Raw genomic sequence first — 20567 nt, 5'->3', positions numbered from 1 at the left:
GGAAAAGGTACTGTAGGAACTGAGACGCTGCAGTGGCTCTGGCTTTGAACTCACCAGGTCTAAAAGCCTGCAAGAACATTTTCTCTTTCAGCTTTCTAGCCAGCTCATATAGCTGGCTGATAAAGGCGTATGTTAAATTGTCCTGAAGGACAACTAGAAAGCTAGGCACTACAGTCTAAAATTTGCAAAGGAATTGATATATATATATATATATATATATATTTAGTTTAAACATATTAAAATTTAAGCGTTAGACTTTAAAGCAGGTTTTTTTTTTTTAATTTCAAATACTCCAATCTTTTTTGTTGTTAAAAAAAGTTTATTTTCCATTCATTTCAGCTTGTTGAGGCTCTGAGTTCCTGCAAATGCTGCAGCTCCATCTAGTGGAACTGTAGCTGTTTGTCACAGTGGAGGCAAATCTTTTAGAAATGCTGATAATGAAGAAAAATAGTAGGCATTAAAACTCTGTATTTTCAGGAAAAATCTTTAGGCTCTCCTTTCAGATGTCACTGTTAAAGTCTACTTGCACATTGGTTGGAATGAAAAAATATTTAAACAATATTAGTTTAAAGAGATTGCTATATGAATGTCCATCCGGTCTGTTTTTCTTTAGTATTTTCCTTGCCTACATAGTCATAGACTTATAGATATATTTTTATTTCTAATAAAATGAGGTAGTAGGTTTAAAAACTGTGTGTCTGTGTGTGTATATATATGTGTGTGTATATATATGTATACATACATACATACATATATATAAAAACATGTGGCCCTTATAATAGTAGCTTTCATCTAAATCTCTTAAAACACTTGGCAAACATATATTAAGCATCAAAACATCCAAATCTGTGTGCTCCATCCATCCGTCTGCCCATCCATCCCTCATGTACAGAGATTGTATGCATGTTTATATACACAGTAGACCTTATTCTGYTCTCATTTTCGTTTAAACCTAATTTATTTTAGTGTGGTTACTCTCAACTCTCACTGGTCTGACATGAAAATTAGTGTCTTGTGTATCTGTATATACAGCAAATATATACTCACAAAGTGTGATGAACATATGTTGTAATGTGATCTTAATGTAAACAGGTTGGTTCTTTGGGGTTCTCACCTCATCCAGATGGGAGTTGACAGTCCGTATTTTACACCATTACAACTGTGTTTAGTTTTTCAACACATCTTGCCCCTGCCTTTGATCTAATTAGAAAATAAACATTCTTGTCTTGATTTGCTCAGCTGCTGTCTGAGCCACAAAACCTTTCTAGATTTCAACTTATGTCCTGAACTGGACTCCCATGCTGCTTGTACAAATCTGTTGAATTCAGTAAATGTATTTAGCCTTATTAAGATGCAGGAAAGCAAATATTATCCTCCAGTGATGCAGCGGATAAGAAGAGTTAATAACAAGAAATGTGATAAAGATCACAGGATTCCCTGTAAACAAGATGCTGCATAGCACAGAGAGCATCTTGTCTGCATATGTTTCATAAGTAACTAGGCATCCTCATGGGCTTCTTTAGTTATTTTAGAAAGTTGTGTAAACAGTATTATCCACTTAATGCCCCAAATGATATAATAATTGATATGGAAATGGGGCAAAGCTCAATAGATTGTAGTACAGCTCTCCATGGACTCTTGGAGATTATCTGCCCAGATTTTATTTAAATTTTCTTTTAGCTGGTGAGCATGCAGTCTGTGGTTTGTTAGACATGCTAGGCAGATGTTGGCTGGGCAATATTTTCTTTTTCGAATTTTTTAAAGAAGATTTTGAATGTGAATATATATTTGGATTGTTCTCTGTTGTGTTCTGATGCATAGTGTGATGTGTATCTCAGCTGAAGGTTGAGAAAAGTGGATAATAACAGATTGCTAATATTTAGGGTACTTTAAAATACAGGAGCAGGGGAAAGAATTACCAGAGTTCTGAGGAGAATTGCTTAAAAATGGAAAAATATATTTGAAAATATTTTTCTGTTTCTTCTTGTGGAAAATGATATTGAAACCTGGGGTTTTTTTATATGTTCTAAAAACTCTAACACTGTACTTTCTCTTTTGTTATTTGTGCAAAATAGCAGATAAAAATATTTTCCCTATTCAGCCACTTATTACTTCTTCAAATGTTTTAATTAGTCAGATTAACTCAACCATTTTTTTCTTCCATAGACATCACATGCAATTGTTCCAGGTATCTGAAATCAGGCAAAAATTAAGCTGTGTTGTATTTGACCATGCAAGATGAATTTAAAAACATGCACCCATGACAAGGTTCTGTTTTGCAGATCTGTGAAGCTGGTAATGCTTAACTATTCCTCCAGACAATTAATGTCATCCCCAGACCATTGCATTAGAGAAGGTTGCTTTCTTATTTACACCACAATTCTCACAGCTGTGAAGTGGGGAAAATGGTACTGATGTTGTTTAGAAGGAGCTTTGGAATGTAGGGATAAAATGTAAGTAAAACACAGCTTTAAAAAAGAGGACAAAGCATTATCAGTATTTAAAAGAAATCTGAGATACCATTAGACTTAATCAAGGTCACTCAGTAGGTCTGTGATGTTGCCAAGAACACAGCTTGGGTCTCCAGACTTTCTGTGCATTGAATCAAACTGCCTGCCGAGTATGGAGACTGAGTGACAAATGCTCATAATGTGAACAGTAGAAATGGCAGCAACTGTTCGTTTCCATGTATTTAATTAAGCTGATGAAAATCTTTGTAAAAAGCACATGTTGTTTTGGGGGACAGGATTTTTCTTACTGAAATGAATTTAGTGKCTTTTATCACTTAGATATTGTGCACCAATGAAAAGTAGAAGTAAAATGGCTGGCTAGAAGCAGGAACTACCTGCTCACTCCATTTCACATTTTATTTACACATTTGCAGTAATGCCAGAGTTTTCTTCTTCCATTTTGGCTTCACTGATGCTATACCATTCCCCGCTGCTGGCCTGGCAGGCAGGAGGGGGGGATGTGTGCACTGGGGACAGCACCGCCAGACCAGCAAGCCCCGCTGCAGGATGCAGGAGGATCCAACTAGTTGTTAAGAAGTTGCTGGAGAAACAAGAGTTGAGGGAGAGGCAACAGATAGGCAAAGGTTAATCTTCGTAGACTCCCTGCAGGAAATCTGCTGTACCTGGTTACACATTTTTAATTGTGGAAAATAATGTCACATGTACAGCCGGGAACCTGGACCCTTCAGGCTGTCATTCCAGTTGAAAGATAGTAGGGTCAGTATGGGAGCAGGAATGCCTTTACCTTTCAGTTTACTGACATGTAATGGCTGAATACTCACTTTGCTCTAAAAATCAAAAAAATATATATATATATGCAGAAGTTGAGCAGGTGATCAGTTTTGAAATGTGAGTAAATGAAAGCAAAATTCTTTTAGCAGATTCCACCAGGCTCTGAGTGTACCTAGCTCCAGAGTTAGAACTAGCCTCTTCTCTATGGGCCTGATGAGGCAGCATGGCCTAACTACAGTCCAGGGCAATAAATGGGTAATTTTGTAACTTCTCGAATGTATACGGAAAGCATTGTCTGGTTCTAATATGATTGCATTAATAAGAAGTGGTTAACCATGCAATCAAAATGAAGCATCCAGGTTTGGCAAGTTACTGCCTCTATGTTCTCTTCCATTCCAAGAATAACTTGACAGAATTTAAATAAGCCTCTACAGATTAAAATTACCTTCCTCTTAATGCACATTTCTAAGTTAAATGTCAGTGTTACCTTTTTCGTCTTGTTTCACAGCTTTTCTATTCAGTGATCACTGTAGTAAAAACCTGAATGAGGAAATGCTATTGGGGAAGTCCTGGGTGAGGAAACAGGGCACAGAGGCTTGAGAGACTTGTGCAGAGTTCAGATAAGCCTGTGGCAGAGCTGCAAGGGGAATCCAGCCCCTGGAGTCCCCGTTCAGTGCCATCATTACACCAGCCTTCTCTTCTCAAGTCTCTGTTTTCAGTATCAGCTCTGAACTGGTYAATAAACAGCATCTGCAGCAATCAGAAGTTCACAGGCTCAGCCATTTTTAGGAAGGGGATACCTACACGATTTGGGGGGGTGAACTGAACTGTTGCATTGGGAGAGACTTTTATTTTATATATTCTAATAGTAATGAAATGACAAGTTGATTTGAAGCCTTTTATGGACACTGCACTTGACCCTTTGCTGACATACACTGTTGGCTGTGTGGATTCATATGTGAAGCTGCTTGCCTGGAAATCTTAGTGCAGCAGAAAATGAAATCAGCCCTCTAAGTGAGGCAGCTGATGCGTTCTCCTCAAACAGTTCTCAAGATGAATGATGTTGATTCTGAGGAATGCTAAAAAATTGTGGCTGAGTGGTTGCCACAGATGCATCACTGAAAAGGTTCTTCATTAAAGAAGTTTAGTATGGGGGAATTACCCAACAGACACATTGCTTTTTCTTCACACTATTCCTGTATTTATTTAGTCCATTTTTTCCCCCATAATACAAGGAAACTGATGTGTCTCTGTGTTCTGAGGCACTTGATGATGCACAGGGACAAAGTGGCCTATTCTAGGAGCATTTTGCTGACATATCTCTGCCAGTACTTTATAAGGAAAAGTATTCTCAGAAGAAACTTGGCTTATACCAATGAAACAGTGGTTTTTTGGCACTGTTTACTTTAGGGCCTTCTGAGTGAAATAAATGTTACTGTTAGCCAAATTGTTCCTCCTTACATTCCTAATGTGCCCAGCCATGCCAACAAAAATTGGTTAGCACTGGATCAGTTAATCCTTCAGTGATGGAAAGTTATAGCATTACCACAAGTAAAGGTTAAGTGAGATCTGCCACTTCTTGTCTCTGATGTGCCACTCTCCTGGTGCTTGTCTTCTCTAGAGAGCATGTACTTATGGACTCCTGTAATCTTGTAGTCAGTCGTAGGATGAGGGTCTGTGGACACAATTAGGTATTCAAGCCCAGTCCCATAGGAAGCTGGTGAGTATCCAACACAGCTGAGACATGGTACATGATAAGGGGAGGAGGCAAAAGGGGTGACACTGTTTTCCCTTGTTATTTCAATCTTTCACTGTAAATTGCTGTGGAGATGGAGCAGGGTCATGGCCATACTTCCTTTCTGCCTTAACTCCCATTCCAGCCTGAGACTGGGATGCAGGCTGCAGACATGCTTTCTTCTTCACTGCTTTGTTACTGATTCATGATCCTCTAAGAAGATGTTAYCTTTGATCAGTTGTAATTGTCCTGCAACATGCTATGTTGTGGGAAGATTAGTCCTCAAGTTTCTTAACTAAATACTCTTAATTCTCTTACTTTTGGTATAACTAGAAAAAAATAATAATGTATGTCAAATACCAAATAAATAATCCACGTATTTAGAGTTTAATGCCTAGCTGTTAATTACTACTTAAAATATTAACCTTCCATTCTAGACCCTTCTATTATTTTGTATTCTTTCCAAGCCATCCTCCTTGTAACATTCACAGCAAAGTTTGTGAGGTTGAGTGCATTTTCAATTAACTGATTCCTTTATGTGTCTGTGAGGTAAATTAATACAGGTATTCTTAATTTATAGACGGAGTCACAGCAGTGAATGCAGTACTCGTACCTGAAGGACAGGCCTGGAAGTACCCAGTGGACTGTGTTCAGCAGAGAGTAATGGCTCATGTAAGCGTGACCTTATTAATTACAATATTTATGAGAATTAATTTATAAGATTATTAAAACACTGGTGTGGGAGAGATAATAGAGTTGAGAATTCCAGGCAGCAGGTAAATAAAGACTTTTCCAGCAGTTAGGAAGCTTTCCCAGAAGCATTGGGGCCAAGACAAGCTCAGTATTCATATCTGTGGATGGGGTTCCTGAAAGAATCAACTGTATCATTGCAGTGCCTGCAAGATGGTATCTCCATCGTGTGTACCAGGCTGTAAACCTAAGGCAACACCCAATTTACATAAACCTCTGAAAGACAACGGAGAAGCACATGCTTAGCACAGATTGTCTGTTAACCATGTGTCTCACAGCTTGATAATCAGAATTAAATACTACCCTTATATTAGCCAGATGTTCCCCTCCACAGCACTCTTCTGTGGTTCCTTTTCATGGTGTATATATTGCGTGTGGTGTGAATTTTCTACTTAGGTCAGAGCTGTGTTTAAAAATCGCCCCAAACAAGAATGTGGCTTCAATACAAGTCATGAAACTGTATCAGCTACAAAAAAGAAATGAAGCATACTCCCTCACCTTTAATGGAACCATCATCACTTGTATTTTTTGTTCCTACCAAAGTTGACTGTAAACCTTTCCCCCAAACCCTCCTCCCAGAGCAGTTGACTTCCGTGGGAACAGGAAAAATCCCATCATCCTCAGAAATGGCAAAGTGCTCTTTAACAGTGCTTCAGCTGGAGGAGTAAAAGTTACACTGCATTTCTGAAGATGCATCCTTTAGATTGCATGGACTGAAAAGATATTTCTCTTCTTGAAAGGAAGTTATTTCCACATGAGCAAGCAATGTCTGTGATTCTGCAGATTCTTAAGTATTTTATTCATTATATTTTCCTGTTCTGAAAATACACATGAAATGGACTATGTTCAAAATACTGTCAAAATAAGCAAATCATAAAGAAATTTTGTTACACATTTCTTTCAAAAAGTTTTGATAAGCTTATGTTACTTGTATCTATAGAGTAAAAACAATATTGTCCAACATAAATGTTAGTGTCCCTTTTGAACATGAAAGATATTTTATTTAAGTTTTGCTAAGTATAAAATTATGTTATCCAAACAGGTGATTTCCAGTTTCTACTCTGTCAGGAATTTGTGTTCAGGATGAGGAGCTGATGGTTTTATTCTTTAATGAAATCCAAATCCTTTCTCATGTTCACTGTACATACTCCCGAACTGCAAGTTCTTTCAGGGTAAAAATCTTTACTGGATGTTTTTTTGACTTCCATTCTTCCAGTTTCTCTTGCAAAGACAGAAAATCCTTGCCAAGTTCATACGCCAARGTGATCATCGTTTCTAACAATGGAATATAATACCTGTGACTGGTGTGTACATGAAGGCGTAATAGAGCCTTCTCTCCATATTCAAAGGCACTTGCAGGGTTTTCCAGGTCCTTGTGACACACCATGATAGCACACAGAGTCGGGACAATTGAGACAGGGTTGCCTCTCGTTAGCCTTTCTTGCAGACCGATGACTTCTAACAGAATTTCCAAAGCTTTGGTGTACTGGCCACCCCGCAGGCAACCATATGCTTCCTCAAGCTCTGGCCTTGTTAAAAAGTCAATAAATTTTTTTGATCTTCGGATATATTTCATAGAATATAGAAGTCTCAGATAGTCCTTAAAGGCTAATTTCCTCTCATTGATTATTTCTTCTGTGAAGTTCCCAGTCAGAGTTTTTTTGGGGAAGGTCACATCTTCCATTTCTTCACTGAAGTCCTGCAGAAGATTTCTGTGCAGTTTGTCAAAATCTGAATAGCGCCGTTCAATTACAGATCTGTTGCAGTCAAAACTTCCTGTTTGCAGAATAATGATTTTATACATCTAACACAACAAAACAGAAAAAGAAGAATCAGAATGACCGTTCTAGCCTCAGTGCAGCTGGAGTTTGTAACTGCTTCAAAAAGACTTCATGCTTGCATATTCTACTGCTGAAACCTTCCTGCACCAATCTTACATGAGTAATCTTGTACACTCCTATGGCTTGTAGTGCTGCTGCTGCATTAATTACTGGTAAGGAGTATGGTGTATTCTCGGCACAGGGCAGACTTTTCAGAACTGTATCCATCAAATATTTAATTCCCACCTCCTCCTGTTTTGGACTTTTGTCACCAGACTTTGCCTTGGCATATATAAATAAGTTTGTAGATAAACAAAGCACCAGCCAACTCTGTCCTGCAAGGTGCTAGACTGGTGATCTAGCAAAGACTGAAGCACACAAAATCCCTTGCAGAGCATTTCTGTAACTGCACTTGGTTTATAACAGCCATGGCTGCTGCAATCAATCATCTTCAGTGAACAGAATAGATTTCCCAGATTTAATATTGAGTGTAGTGTATTTTACATTAGTTGTAATACTCAGAAATGCTGTTTTTATCAGACATTTCTTGAGATTTGGGGGTATTATTAATGCTGTGAAAGAAAAGAGAATAGTTGGCAGGAATATTCAGTGTATGCAAAAATTAGATGGAATGACTCCAAAGACTTTTTCTTTTCTAAATAATTGTCCTGTTACTCAAACTTACTTGGCATGTAATTAATGCAAAAAAAAAGTGACATTTCTAAAGAAAATCTGTGTTTGCTGTCCAAAATCCTTCACTAACAGTTAGCAGCAACATTCTCCCACTTTAACAGTACTCAAGAGTAAGTTTTCCTTAGCTCTTCACTGGCCTCAGAAAGGAAGCGACTATGATAAATGTGATGTTAGAAAAATAATTGCAAAATAAAATTGAGTGTTATGTGCTGTACAAATAGATTCTCTTTTGGTCCTGATCCAAGAACAGTAATGTTGAGGAAGTCTCCTTGCCAGGCCAAATCCTTAATGTGTGTAAACCAGTGAAACTTCACTGAGGCCATCTTAGCTGCGTCATTGTACACCAGCTAAGGACATGGACTATTGACCATGATGGCTTTTGGATGATGACGATGTTCACAGTCAGCTTCACTATGTTCCCACTAAATTAAACAGGAACTGGAGCAGGCTTACTTATGTCACCTGTTCTCTTTGCTGGTATTGGAACATGTAAACCAATACTAGCACAGGTATCTTTCTGGTTTTCTTCTTTGTTTTTCCTTAAGAGAAATTCTTAGTTTTAATCTTCACAAACCATCTCCTTTAGAGATTTGTACATCTGAGCTGACTTCACTGACTGTTTTTTATTTGTAAGCACTATGACATTTTTCCTATACTTTGCCCCACTCCCTGCTGAAAGGTATACTCCTGATGCATACCCAAAACAATAAGAGCAATTTTTTAAGCTATCATTTTATCAAGGGCAGCTAAGTAAATATTTTTATTTGTGGAATGTTCATGAGAAGGGGAAGAAATATCATTTCCTCAAATTAATAGTCAAATTGGCACGATTTTGTTGTAATGTAAATCTTTTTGCCTAGGCATTTAACTTGTGACACAGTTTAACTACTGCACACTAGAAGTAATACCCTTGTCCTCATACAGTTTTACTAAAACAAATTTTATTTATTCAACAGCTATTCAGTGCATGTAAGAATGGCAGCATCTAATTAGCTGTGTATAGCATGCAACAAGAAGTTAGGACAGTCTCTGAAATGTTTACTTGCTTCAAATCCTATTGAGTTTAGACACCCAGTATGAGCAATGCCAGTATGATTCTTAGCACTTTTCATCTACAGATCTCAAAGGTTTTTGCAAAGGAGGAAAACATCCCTATCTGAATTTCACCAAAAGGAGTACAGAAGCAAAGAGACATGGGGTAACTTTCTCTAGATGAGTCCTCCAGAAGGCCAGGAGCAAAATCAGAAACAAAAAACAAGTCTCAGTACTGTGAGAAAATATATAAAAATCCAACCTGTTCTGTTGTTTCTGTCCCTCATGTTTATGTTTCACCGTAAAAAATCTGATAGAAGTATGCCATCCAGTGGAGCTCTAGGCAGGGAAGAGGAATCATGCCAAAGGAAATCTAGCTGGAAGATGAGTCTTAGATTTTGTCTACATCAAAGAATTTTGCACTTGTGCTAACACAAATCTCTGATATGGAAGTTATACAAATACAATGCAGCTGTTATACCAGCCTAGCTTAGAACAAGTGTAACTATATTGATATTTTTATACCTGCCTAAATTTTCTTAATGTTGACAAGCCCCTGGGTGTTAAGGATACTCAAGCTGCTATTTAACTTGATATCACTTTTCCACTGCTGCAGCTTTTAGAAACTGTCTGTCAATTTTTTTTTAGGGGAAGATTCCGCCAGTTATGCCCATATGAACAGTGTCTTACTCTGAGAACAGGTTCTACTCTGTGTGATCAAGGCTTGCAAAACTTGGCCTTTGGTGAGACTTTCATGTAGTGAGCCATGCTGTGCAGACCCCTGTAGAGTGAATAAAAATTAATGATCTTCTTACATATTCATTTTTAGCTTACCACATATTTAGATAAGTGGTGCTCTACAATTCTGGTTGATGGGATTTCAAAAAGGAGTTTGACTTGTCTGCACTGGCGTTTTTCATTCCTCCAATATTCCTGAAGCTCCTTAGTGGTCATTGAAGAATTGGAATTTAGCGATGCATTGGAATCTAAAAACAATATATTTATTATTTCAGATTGTAACCTTTGCATTTGGAAAGAAAGCTCCTACATATTTATTGTGAAAGCAGAGCCTAGAATTTCTAATGCTATAACAGCAATATCTGAAAACTGACAAGTCATTCTGCTGCTAATAAGGACAGCTTTAGATTCTCTAACTGAGAAGACTATAGTGCTCTGAAGTTTGAAAGAGACTAAACTGGCTGCAGAATATAAACTTACCTGCATGATGGCAATTGCCTGAAGTAGGAAAAAATACTGACAGGAAGTATCACACGCCTAGGTTGCAACCTCAGGCAGAGCCTGAACAAGAGGTAAGCTTCACCATCCCGAAGTAGCCCTAGGAAACCCTGACTCAGACAGTCTTCCAAATCAGACATTTCTCCAGGCTTCTTTGTTGCTAAGAGGAGGAGATAATACAATGCAGCTGCAAATTCAGACACATATTCAAATCCTGACCCGATTCAAATGTTGGGGCTGTGCAGTAACAGGTGAAAGCTAAGACAACATGCATATCCTAACCTTAAAGGAGAAACTCAGATAAGCAGCAGAGCCAAAAGGGGGATTCTCACTTCCTTTTTTTCTTTCATAGCTGAGCTGACGCCACAGTGATACTTAYTTATATACCTCTCTCTCTCTGCACACACACACAGATGCACACCCACACCTACACACATATATACATAGGTGTATATATATATATGTAAATGGAAGACAACAGATTGAAGAGTTTTCTTATGGGAGAATTTGGTGTAGCTTTTCACAAGGCTGTTTTCTCTGTCTTTGAAATCTAGTGACAGCAGTTTTCATCAGGTGGCAGAAAGGATAGCAAAATGGGTAATATGAATGGAATATTTGTATTTCAGTGGGCACATCAGTCTCCATTTCCTAAAATGATGTTTCTGTCAGTGTAGTCAGCTGAAGTCATTGTCTGCAATGTATTTAACATTCAGACAAGGGAAGTGAATGATCATAAATGAATGGAAAGATAACTGCTTGATACAGAAATAGAACTGTAAAGGCATTATAAAATTCCTTCGGTGTCCTCATTGGGGTTTGGCTCAATCTCTGCAAAGCATCTATTTCTTATGAGTAATGTGCTGTTTAGGACAGCTTTGCAGGGGGGTTTTCTTGAAGAAATTGTATATATTATGGATTATATTTAACATTTTTTTAATAACAGATGAGAGCAATTTTAGGCATAGTAAAAGTTCAGTGTAGCTTCTTCCCCAGGGATGTGATAGATCACTGCTTGAGTTTAGTTTCAATCCAGTTCTTGGTGTCCTTGGTAATACTTCCAAGAAATTCAGATTTTGTGATGTACAGAAAGCACATTCACAAGACAGGCCATCTGATGGCCACTGTTTTGGTCGCTGGTGTGTAAACTAAATCTGGGTTTAAAAGGAAAATTCTACATATATGTGTACCAGGATGTGCACCTGTTTTACTATTCCTACATTATTATTACAGGTTTAATCAAAGGTTATCTTTAGTGGAGTAATAGCAGTATAAATCTGGAGTATTGCTGCAGTAAATAAAGCAAAAGTTTTTATGTAAAAGGTCAATAGCACTAATAGCTATATGAAAAATAGAATGAAAGGAYAGCATCAACCTTGAAGGTCATCTTTTCCTGGGTTTTCTTTTCTCATTTGACATGAAATTTCAGCTGTGGGTTGATTTTGTTCTTCATCAGATGGAGTTGTGGCAGAGAATGGAGTAATCCTGCTTACAGCTTCCAACAGCTCTCCTTCTTCTGTGTAGTGTGGGTCCTGCTCCATTGCAAAGCTATCACCGAAAGATTACAATAAGTATGACATTTCTTAATAGCAGGCCTTTAGAGGATCCAGTCTGGTAATTTTCTATTTTATTGACTTACTCATTGATCTCTGTGAACAAATTTCAGGTCATCTATAGTTTCTTTCATAAAAACTAGAGTACTAAATAGAAATACACCCATAGCTATTAGTGAAGAACTATTACTATTGCCACTGAAAGTGTTTGGAAATCTTTTTGTCAGATTAAAATCAAATGTGGAAACCATAATAAGAAGTTATGCTAAATAAGGTTAGATGGAGAACTCTGACTCCATTTTTATCAGTGATATTTTTGTCAGAAACTTCAGTGGGGACAGATTTTTGCTCCTTGTATTTTGCCCTCAACCTTGAAGTAGTAGTATGGATGAACTCAAATCTTGGAGATAATTAGTATGACTAGCAGTCTGATTTTCTCATATTGCCAGAATTTACTCTTCTTAAGACTCCAGAATTTGGCATCTGTTCTTAACCACTATGTTGGCCTGTAGGGCAAAACAAGGTGATCTCTAAAATAATACTTTTGTCATATTTCTGTTTCATTTTCCCTCCAGAGTCTTGTCTCTGATCTGTGAGAACAAAACAACTGAATCTCACAATGGCTAGGTAGAAGGAAAACTGAGTTTTTTAATTATTATGCAGAAGCATTCTCCCTTTACTTGTCTTTTTTCGCCCATATACTATGCGTGTAACAGATTTGTATGTCTGTCTTATGCTAGGACTACTATTTTACCATGTGTTCATAAAATGCCTAATACAATATGGCCCATAGATTGGATTGGCCATTTTGCCACATATATATCTCCCTGGGATGGATTTTTTTTAATAACTAATTACAACATGATTATGTTATACTAGCAGTTGAAAAAGCTTTAAGAGCATCTTAAAAACTTTGCCAGGGTGCTGTGTTCAGTTAGTTATCATGACAGAGAAAGTTTGCTCACAATTCAGACAACAGTGGAGAAAATCAAATAACATAAAAAAACTATTTTAAAATGTTCTAGTCTTCTTTGCACGTATGTAAAGATAATGCTGAAGGAGAGGTTATCACTTTCCTCTAACAGACACCTTTCCTTTGCGTGGCTTGGATAAGCAATATAAGCAATACATATGAGTCCCCCTCCTCCTTAGCAGGAACCTCATGGAAGCCCTTGTATTTGGACTTTGTACTAGGTCTCCCAGGATGTGGAAGTTCTCCCTGTTGTTCTTGACTTCCTTAACATCTGCTTTTTGGACATTAAAGTAGACAGTTACTTAATTTCCAGCTGCTCAGACCTTTTAATAATCATGACAGTTTATCCCATGGCTATAAACTTGAAAATACTTGTTTTTAATGATAAATGAAGATTACCTCGTTTATACCAGATTAAATAAGGAATCTGAAAATGGCTAAATAATTTAAATGAGAGCTTTTCTGTGGGTTGTGAGTTGGTACAACTACATAAGCAAAATTATACTTATGTTGAAGATACATATCTTTATAAATATCTTATTCATTTGTAGATATRAAATTAGACATATATAGTTTATATATTATATATATAATATACATAATTTATCTATGTATAAATACTGCTTAAAAACATAATTTACCACAGAAATACAACATGATTTTAAATAGAAGGATGCAGAAGTGAATGGTATGACATACAAGTCTTTGTGTATTTTTGCCTTGAAAAGTATCTATACTTTATATCAAAATTTTGTTTCATTTTCACATCTAAAAGTCATTGTAAGCTGTTTTAACTAAGCTACTATTTACTTCTACACTTAAAAAAAATCCAGACCAATACAAAGAAACCTGCAACAAATTATACAGTTATATTTTGAAGAAACATTCAGCCTGTTCTTTTTCAGGGTAAATGCCACTCAAACTGCTGCACTGAGTTATAAGTAACATCAGAAACTGTAGTACATAAAATACTCACCTGGGAACTTCGGAAGAGATTTTAGTTGAGGTGCATTTATAGTCTGTATAGGTTCATGGAAGACTTGCTTTCCATTTTCAAAATGCAGAAAAATATGTCTGTGTTTTCTTGTAAGAGGCGCATTCTGTGTTGTACAAAAAGGAAGGAAGAAGTCTTGATTAAATCAGACTTCCTCATCCAATTGGCTCACTGTTTCAGCGGAGACTGATTACGCATGAAATTTCCTATCTGCCCTGAACAGTTCTTGTGCTGTCTGCAAGCGAGACACGGCCTGGTGTCAGCAATGCAGCTCCGGCAGCGAGGGAGTGTTGGCAATACACGTGCAAACACAAAACACGGCAGAGGAAAGAGTTCAACAGGAATTACAAAATCAGTGAAAACTTCTCCACATGGATGTCAGAAACCAAAAAAATACAATTAGCAAAGGAGAGATGAGGAAAAAAAGAACCAAATACGTAAGTGTATTTCTGTGGAAAAGTAGACCCTGTAGGACATCTTTAAAATACAGACTTACCATGCAGTTCAGGAAAAAAAAATGCAGATAGTACCACAATAAATAGCCTCATTCTATATAAACTTACATTTTTGACAGAAATCCTTATTCTACACTGTGCTTAAGCATATGATTAATTTTGAAATATCTGCTTAATTAAAGTTCAGAAGGGAGCATTATTCTATCTGACATGACTACTAGACTTGAAATGGACTTAGGTGTGTGCCTAAAATTAATCCCAGGCTTAAGTCCTTTGTTGAACTGAAGACAAAGTGAAGAAAAATGACATATTAATCCACATGTCCAGTGCCCAGAGGCTTCCTTTTGCAGTTGACTTTACTTTGGAAAATTGCTTGAAGTATCAAGGTAGTTATTTCTGGGGTAAATAATACAGAGACTATCTTTTAGAGTAATGTAAAGCTTCTCAGTTGCCAAAGCTCACTCACTGAAAAACCAAGAGATTTTAATGCAGCACAAATGTGAGAGGAAAACATCCAAAGGACCACATGGATCCTGCCCCACACATTCCTTTAAAACAAACAATTTCAAGTAATGTAAAATCGGGGCCATAAACTGGCAATACCTCTCTTCTGCTTTATTCACAGCATAAAATGATGCCAATTTTAACTTGGACTCAGTTTAAATGTAGAACTTTTGCCAAAATAGCTGTCAGAATGATGAAAAATCACTTCTCYACAGCCACAGCCACACTGGCAAGACCCCTCATGTAGCTGCCGTTATATTGGCAGAGTCCTCTAGCCAGAATAGCATGTTCCATTCGGGAAACGGATTTAAGTTATACCAGAAAAGAATTCTTTTGCTAGTGTAGGATGTGTCTCCACAAATGTGTGTTTGCCAATACAGCTCTAAGGTGTAGCTATACCAGCCAACCCTTTTAAGTGTAGACAAGGCATGGGTTTCTGGCTCAAGTCTCATTCCTTTAAAGTTAGATTTATGTTTTTGGTTACAATTGTGAACAAAAACCAAGGGGGATTTTACTCATGCTGACAGCTCACAGATGTATCCAAGCCTTTTATTTTGAATCTGCTAATTTATGTGTAGCCAAAAAGCAATATATTATTTTGTGATGCTTGGTGCTATTGTCCTGCTTTTGATACAGCTGAAGGAAAGTATATTTTTCAGTATGTTAAGCACAACCTTTATGGTCAATTATTTCAGAAGAAGTAGTTCCTAGTTAAATTAACCTGAATGAGTGAAAAATGAGAAATCCCTTATTATGAGTATGGCTGACTGATATAAATTTAATTTGCAGATCAAAGGTGCTCTGCAAGAATTCTGACTGCCTCAGTAGAACCAGCTGTTACAGCCACAGCCGGTTCCTGAACAGGTTGTAGAAAACATCCGCAGGACTATTGCTAAACTCATTCCCAAGAGTCATCCCATGATATCCATAGTGGATTTACGAAGCTGCTGCTCCTCAGCCTCCTCCCACGTGCCCAGGTTTGGTCCAGACAGCCCCCTGGCCCTTCACTGGGACCAACTGTTGTTAGTCTGGCAGCACTTTACTATTCTAAATGTCTGCTGGATTAGCACATTCAAAAAAGTCAACAATACACAGTGGTGCTTGCTAGCAGAATGCAGAACTAATATCTTTCTCTTTATATTCTCAGTTTCACTTCCAACAGTCAAATACAGCATGTGTAAAGGATTACATAGTAGAAAAGGGGAATTTTAACAAAGGCAGCATAAAGTTCTGAGGGATGAAGAAGTGCACTTACACTGTCAATTCATCTGACTACTCAGAAAACTATGGTAAATTTTAATGGAAAAGCGTGTTCTGTCACATTCACTGATGGAGAGCACTGACTTTATCTGGTACATATAAAAAATGCACAGTATTAAAATGCATTCACCAAGGGATATGGAAAGAGTGCTCTGCTGTAACATTGGAGCTAGGCAAGGTTGAAACCCTAACATTGCAGTGCATAAAAATGGTTGTCATAGGAGTTTTGCTAGGTCCTCCCTACCAATTTAGGATGGAAGTACTTGCTTTAGGAAAGTTTGTTTTAGGAAGAGTAACCTGAAAGTTTATTTCTAACTCTTGGTAATCAACCACCACATGAGCTGTATTGTGATGCTATGTTAAGGATGCCTATATCAAAAGACCATGTATGTGCTTTTGACTGGTTAAAGGGCCAGAAGGGACTGCAGCAATAATGTAAAATATCCTGTCTTGAGTTGTACCTGATTTTTACTGTTCAGTTATACTCTGTTTGATTTATACCCTGATGAAAAATCCACAGCAATTTTTGAGAAATTGTTCAGATAGACAATTCTGCTTCCTGTTAACTTTTTTTGCCTATTTTCTTTGAGGACTACAATAACATAAATCTGACTTGGGCAATTAACATTTTACCAATCAGATAGATTACACAAACCCAAATAGACACAATATTTAATCATAGAATACAAAGCTGGTATCATCGTGAAAAATTGTGAGAGAAACCAGTGCTATACAGAAACTGCAGTTTACTGACAGATTTTTACCATTGTAATGGGCATAGCAAGCTCCTATCCTGGTGAAAGACAAGATACTGAAGTGTTGCTTATGCTAGTTAGAGAATATCATGTCTCAGTTGTGGTTGCAATATGCCTTTTACAAAATACTCTTCAGCTTCTGCCCCAGTAAATACAGCTTCAAGTGACCTGATAGGTCCTGCTTTTCCCTCTCAGGCCCCAAACTATGTAACTAATACTTATTTATTTTATCTCATCATTTATTGGAACCGTGGATGATGAGGAAAAACAAGAGGAGGCAGAAATACCTAACGTATTTGTTCAAGTCCTCTTTTATTRCATAACTAATATTTAGAAAGTACCACAATGCTGTCTTTGATGCTTCTACAAGAACTTTTCCTCTCACTTTTAATGCAGCTGGATAAATAGCTATTTCCATCTTTGAAGTAGCAGCAAATTTCAGCTGTTCTTCATGAATATTCTGCACTTTTGGGATGATGCTGTGATAAATGAATATCATTCTACTATCCTGGCACAGCACAAAACTCTGTTCCATGTTATCTATATAATGTTTAATTGTAGAGTGTTGTGTAATTTGAAAGCAAAATTTGTTTACCATACTTCCATTATTAAAAAAGATGTTTCTTTTATCAAGAGTGTGTTCTAAAAAAATAATTTGGAGTTTAATGGCAAACACCTCCTTGTATTGGTGTTACAGACAGGGTTTTCAACATGAAAGAAATGTAACAGGCCCATTTTACACTGCCAAAGCCCTGTTATCACTTTACAATTCCTTTATACTTCTAAAGGAGTATGAAGGAGCTTTAGCGTAAATAACAGCTTTGGCCCTTCTTTCATCTGTGGTCTGTCAGCGACACAGAGCTGTAATGCAAACCCAATGGGTCAATAGCATATAAACTCAAGTTAAATTTCACAAGCACTATTCTGTTGATAGAATGGCAGATTTTCTGCATGGTGTATGCTGAAATAATAGAGGGTTAAATACATTACTGTGTATTTAACATGTATTTAATAACATGGACTAGAGAAATATTTTTAAAATATTTGTTTTAGGTTACTAGGTATAGCATACGTAGTCATTCCTAGCTAATATTTTGATATTTTATTCTTATAACTTGCCTGTCCACATTTCTTCTTGAATATAATAATGGTATACTTAGGCTAATATTTGTATGTCAAGTTCCACATGTAATTTATTTATACTCAAAATGTAAACATCATGAAATTTGGGATAATAGGATTTATAGCAGACATACTAATGCCTTTTGTAGCAGCATAAAAGGCAGCTCTACAAATGGAGGAAAATGCAGCTGCTTTGTATAGATAGCCACCTTGAGGATTAGCAGAGTATAACTGTGTTTTATTGGGTGCCTTCCCGCAAAACAAAGGAAATGTAATGCATAAATCTTAATATCTTTTCAGTGCTATTTATTCTTTATAAATTAAGTATGACTTTAAAATGGAATTCTACTCTTAAGCGACTAAATAAAATGATTAATATGAACATTGATGCCGTAATACGTGCAAACACATACTTTCCTCAGGCAAACCAACAAAATCCTAGTTTCTGACATTCATGCTGTATCCTTTTCATCTTGCACATAACTGCCAGTAACAAAAGTCTATCAGATTCCAGAGATATATGGGGAGTAGGATTAACTGGAACAGCCTTTATTTTAGCTAAAGTTGACTTAAGTATGTAAAAAATAGATATTAAAGGAATATTAAGGATGCTAATAAAATAGGAAAGCGTTTATTTGTATGGCAGCATTATTATAASCACCGGTGTTTTTAAAATGAAATAATTATTAAATTTATTTATTATTATTAATTTCAAGTTATTAAAGTGTTTCAGTAAGGTATGATGTGATTTAAAAAAAGACATTTATTTAAAAATAAATGTTGTCATCTGCAAATGCTTCATGTGAGCAGAACCTTTAAACACAACCTTCCTGTTGCGCAACTCTTCTATTCTGAAGTTCATTCTCTCATTCATTATTTAAGAAGAGTTCACTATATATATAAAAAACTGATGTTAAGTGGATAAAATAGAATGGCATTCAGATGACAGTCACATTCAAAAGTAGGTCAGTTAAAGAGGAGCTACATTTGGCTTGTATTAAATTAAATATACAGTAGCATTACTTTCATTTCTTGAGAGTAAAAATACTTCAAAACTAGATATTGAGGTAAGACCAAGTTTAATATTCATTACCAGTTCTCAGGTAACTCTACCACTCAGTAATTCATGAGGCATCATTTAAAGTTATGCCAGGAGTTTAGTAAGTTTGGCAAAGCTATATACTGGGGAAATAGCATTTTGTACAGCATTACAGTAACGACTGTTACAATCTTCTACAGGAAACATTAGAGGTTAGTTAAATTAATTCAGTCAATAGTTTTTAACTTGGAGAAGTTTTTGACTGTAAACTATGCTGTGGTAAAGTCCTGAAAAGTCTTTTTTTCTTTTCACAGGTGCTGTGTTTCCAGGGCTGCAGATCTGCTGAACAGAGGGCCGTATCGCACAGTATCGAACGGATTTACGTCTCCAAAGCCTGCTGGACGCGGTGGGACTCATCTCTCAGGTCCGTAGGCCTGCAGCTATGCCGAGGATACACAGTACATGTAAGCAACAATATGGATTCTGTATGAGCTAACACATTTTTCAAAGTATTTCCTCAGATACTTTCCCTATCGCATAAAATTGAGAGGGTTTATCTCTTCCCCCATATCGGGGCAGAGAACATGTTGTCCAGTTAATCAACAGACTGGAATCACTAGAATCTCGTTCATCAAAACGACCGAGCTCCGGGCCCACCCGCTACGAACTGCGAAGCGCGGCTGCCGTCGCAATTCCCAGGCGCGACACGCACCCCGTCTGCGCAGCTGTCTTTGTAAGCAAAAAGGGGCCCGGGAGAATCTGCCATATCCCCGCGCAGCCCCACAGCTAGCGCCGAGAGGCAGGACGCGCCAGCAGCGCCCGGGCACGGCCCTGCCGCGCTGCGTTCGCCGCCGCCGGCCGTTAACGGCCGCGGCCTGCCCACGCCACAGGCGCCCCGCACCCACCCTGCGGCCCCCGCGCTGAGGCCTGCCTCACCGCCAATGGGCGGGCAGCAACACCGGCCAGCCGCCCAATCACCCCCCGCGCACTCCTGTCGTCCCGCCCCCCTCGCCTTCGCGCTCTGGGTAGCCAATCCGCGCTTTCGACGGGGAGCGCTCCGCCAACCGCGCCGTTCTGACCGCCTTTCCCTTCCCCCCTTCGCCTCTGCCTCTCATACAAACTTGATGAAGCGGAAACCCCCTCAATCACCGCGTCACTAGGAGGCGCTCTTCGCCAATAGCGCTGCGAGGCGGTGGCGTTCCCGCCCTGTGATTGGCCGCAGGGCGGGCCCGAGGGCAGAAAGGGGCGGGCTCGGCGGCGCAGTAGGGTGCGTTTYGCAGGCCGGAGCGGCGGGCTGCTGTGACGACGATGAGGGAGCGGGGTGCGGGCCGGGCCGCCGCGCCGGGCGCCGCGGGGGCGTGAGGCGGGACCGGGCCGGGCTGGGGAAGTCCCGCGGGAGGGGCGAGC

General features: G+C 38.2%; 1 protein-coding gene and 1 long non-coding RNA gene across 2 annotated transcripts; both read right to left on the bottom strand.

Annotated features, from left to right (window-relative positions):
- Positions 1-6311: 6311 nt before the first annotated feature.
- On the bottom strand, positions 6312-14123 carry SNX20 (sorting nexin 20). The gene is made up of 4 exons (XM_026068855.1): positions 14008-14123; positions 11881-12053; positions 10107-10258; positions 6312-7531 (listed from the first exon to the last, which is right to left on the bottom strand). The coding sequence occupies exons 2-4, from the start codon at positions 12044-12046 to the stop codon at positions 6863-6865; spliced, it is 987 nt and encodes a 328-aa protein (XP_025924640.1). The 5' UTR covers positions 12047-12053; positions 14008-14123; the 3' UTR covers positions 6312-6862.
- A 4283-nt stretch (positions 14124-18406) lies between these two features.
- Positions 18407-20047, bottom strand: LOC112967551. Its single transcript, XR_003253998.1, has 2 exons — positions 19873-20047; positions 18407-19600 (listed from the first exon to the last, which is right to left on the bottom strand). It is a non-coding gene; the product is annotated as an uncharacterized LOC112967551 (long non-coding RNA).
- Positions 20048-20567: the final 520 nt, after the last annotated feature.

Source organism: Apteryx rowi, unplaced genomic scaffold (assembly GCF_003343035.1).
Source record: "Apteryx rowi isolate R43461 unplaced genomic scaffold, aptRow1 scaffold_28, whole genome shotgun sequence".
NCBI lineage: Eukaryota > Metazoa > Chordata > Aves > Apterygiformes > Apterygidae > Apteryx > Apteryx rowi.
This window is presented reverse-complemented; position numbering and strand designations above follow the sequence as displayed.